This window comes from Alosa sapidissima, chromosome 9 (assembly GCF_018492685.1).
Source record: "Alosa sapidissima isolate fAloSap1 chromosome 9, fAloSap1.pri, whole genome shotgun sequence".
Classification (NCBI taxonomy): Eukaryota; Metazoa; Chordata; class Actinopteri; order Clupeiformes; family Clupeidae; genus Alosa; species Alosa sapidissima.
Genome location: NC_055965.1, coordinates 38448563 through 38451062, shown reverse-complemented (window position 1 = coordinate 38451062; position 2500 = coordinate 38448563). Strand labels below are relative to the sequence as shown.

The window sequence follows — 2500 nt, the reverse complement described above, 5'->3', positions numbered from 1 at the left end:
GAGATTTTTATATCAGTCTAGGAGATCATGTATCTGAAAAACATGACTTGCCTTTTGGTGTGGCCCAGGGGAGCTGCCTTGGTCCCCTGCTATTTTCTCTATGTATGCTTCCACAGCTACGCAGATGATACCCAATTGTATATCTCTGTGGAGCCAACTAACCCAGATGGCCTTTGCTCCCTCACTGCATGCCTAACCTCCATTAATCAGTGGATGAGCAAAAACTTTTTGAAACTAAATGATGACAAAACAGAGGTACTTCTGGTTGGACCAAAACTAAAGCGAGATATTATTCTTAGTAATCTGGGGAACTTGGCACACCAGGTCAAATCAAAAGTAACAAGCCTCGGTGTCATCCTAGATGCAGAGTTAAGTTTTAAGCCCCATATCAGTAAAGTTACTCAGACAGCCTATTTCCACTTGAGAAACATTGCCAAAGTGCGGCCCTTCTTAACTCAACAAGATGCAGAAAAACTAATTCACGCCTTTATCACTAGCAGGTTAGACTACTGCAATGCACTTTTCACTGGTCTTCCCAAAAAACATCTAAAGAAATTGGCACTCATACAGAACTCTGCGGCTAGACTTTTAACTAAGACTAAGAAGAGAGAACACATCACCCCTGTGTTGGCTGAACTGCACTGGCTCCCTATTTCCTATAGAATTGATTTTAAGGTTATGTTAATTACTTACAAAGCTCTGAATGGCATAGCACCTTCATATATCTCTGAGCTTTTAATATCTTATCAACCACAAAGGAAACTTAGATCATCCAATTCTAATCTTTTAATCGTACCCAAAGTGCTCCACAAACAAAGTGGAGAAGCTGCGTTTATCCATTATGCCCCCAAACTATGGAACACCCTGCCTCTGTACATCAAGCAGGCGAGTTCAGTAAATATTTTTAAAAAAGATCTGAAAACATACCTGTACAGGAAAGCTTTTAGTTAACTCATCTTATCCTGTAGACTACATTTTCAGATTATTCTACATCTGCTACTATTGGAGGGCGCAGCCAGCCAGAAGCAGATGGGCTCCCCCTATTAAGTCAGGTTCTGCTCAAGGTTTCTTCCTGGAATATGGGAGTTTTTCCTTGCCACAGTTGCCATATGGCGTGCTTGTGGGGGGTAAGAGGGTTAAGGCTGCCAGTCTTATGACATGTCATTTTCTATATTTTTGATATGTTGCTGAGTAGATCATAAACAGCAAAGAAAAGTGATTGATAATGACTGACTGACTATTATTGTGTTACATGCTTCAAATGTAAAGCACTTTGAGCTGCATTCTGTGTATGAAAGGTGCTATACAAATAAAGCTTATTATTATTATTATTATTATTACAGGTGTAAGTGACCTTTCATCAATCCAGTTGCAATGGATGAACTGTGATGAACTGCCCTACTTGTGATTGTTTTTTTAAGATTTTAAAGGTTTTATAACAATGCTACATCTTCTTTGGCTATTCTACAATTTATTCACCTTTTCAGCACCAGTAGGCTACTTTCTGTGCAGCTGCACACACACACTCAGGCATGCCAAACAAGCATACACAAAAGTTTCAAGAGTGGGGGATGGAGTAAAATATGGAGACAAATTGAAGTGTGAGGACTGAGCGGCGGTCATATTTTGTACCGCTATGCGGTACATCTAGTGATCTATATCGACTGATATGAGACACTTTTTATTGTGATACAGTTTTCAACCATATCGCCCAGCCCTAGCAGAAGTAACCTAAGGATAACCCCTATATATGTGTTACCTTGGTGATGTATTAAACACACTGCTGGAAGGTGTCTGTTACCTTGGTGATGTAGTAAACACACTGCTGGAAGGTGTCTGTTACCTTGGTGATGTAGTAAACACACTGCTGGAAGGTGTACATGATGACTTCCTCGAGGACACTCATGGCTTCCTCACTGACTGAGATGGAGGCGGAAAGAAGGGATTCCTTGGAACCTGTGAACAGAGACAGAGAGGGAAAGAGAGGGAGAGAGAGAGAGAAAGAGGGAATAGAGAAGAGAAAGAGAGAGATAGAGGAAGAGAGAGGGAGAGAAAGGGAGAGGGGGAGGATGAGAGAGGGAGGACAGGAGGGAGACAGAGAGGAAGAGAGAGAGAAAGAAAGGAAGAGAGAGGGGGAAGAGAGAGGGAGAGAAAGGGAGAGGGGGAGGATGAGAGAGGGAGGACAGGAGGGAGACAGAGAGGAAGAGAGAGAGAAAGAAAGGAAGAGAGAGGGGGAAGAGAGAGGGAGAGGGGGAGGATGAGAGAGGGAGGACAGGAGGGAGACAGAGAGGAAGAGAGAGAGAAAGAAAGGAAGAGAGAGGGGGAAGAGAGAGGGAGAGAAAGGGAGAGGGGGAGGATGAGAGAGGGAGGACAGGAGGGAGACAGAGAGGAAGAGAGAGAGAAAGAAAGGAAGAGAGAGGGGGAAGAGAGAGGGAGAGAAAGGGAGAGGGGGAGGATGAGAGAGGGAGGACAGGAGGGAGACAGAGAGGAAGAGAGAGAG

At 43.6% G+C, this 2500-nt stretch overlaps 1 protein-coding gene across 1 annotated transcript in view; it reads right to left on the bottom strand.

The window, feature by feature from the left end:
• The window catches only part of radil (Ras association and DIL domains), a 62545-nt gene that overhangs the window by 25105 nt on the left and 34940 nt on the right, over positions 1 to 2500 (bottom strand). The window contains exon 9 of the mRNA XM_042103539.1: positions 1844 to 1956. Coding sequence (XP_041959473.1) covers positions 1844 to 1956 — 113 coding nt within the window. The remainder of the gene's footprint in view (positions 1 to 1843; positions 1957 to 2500) is intronic.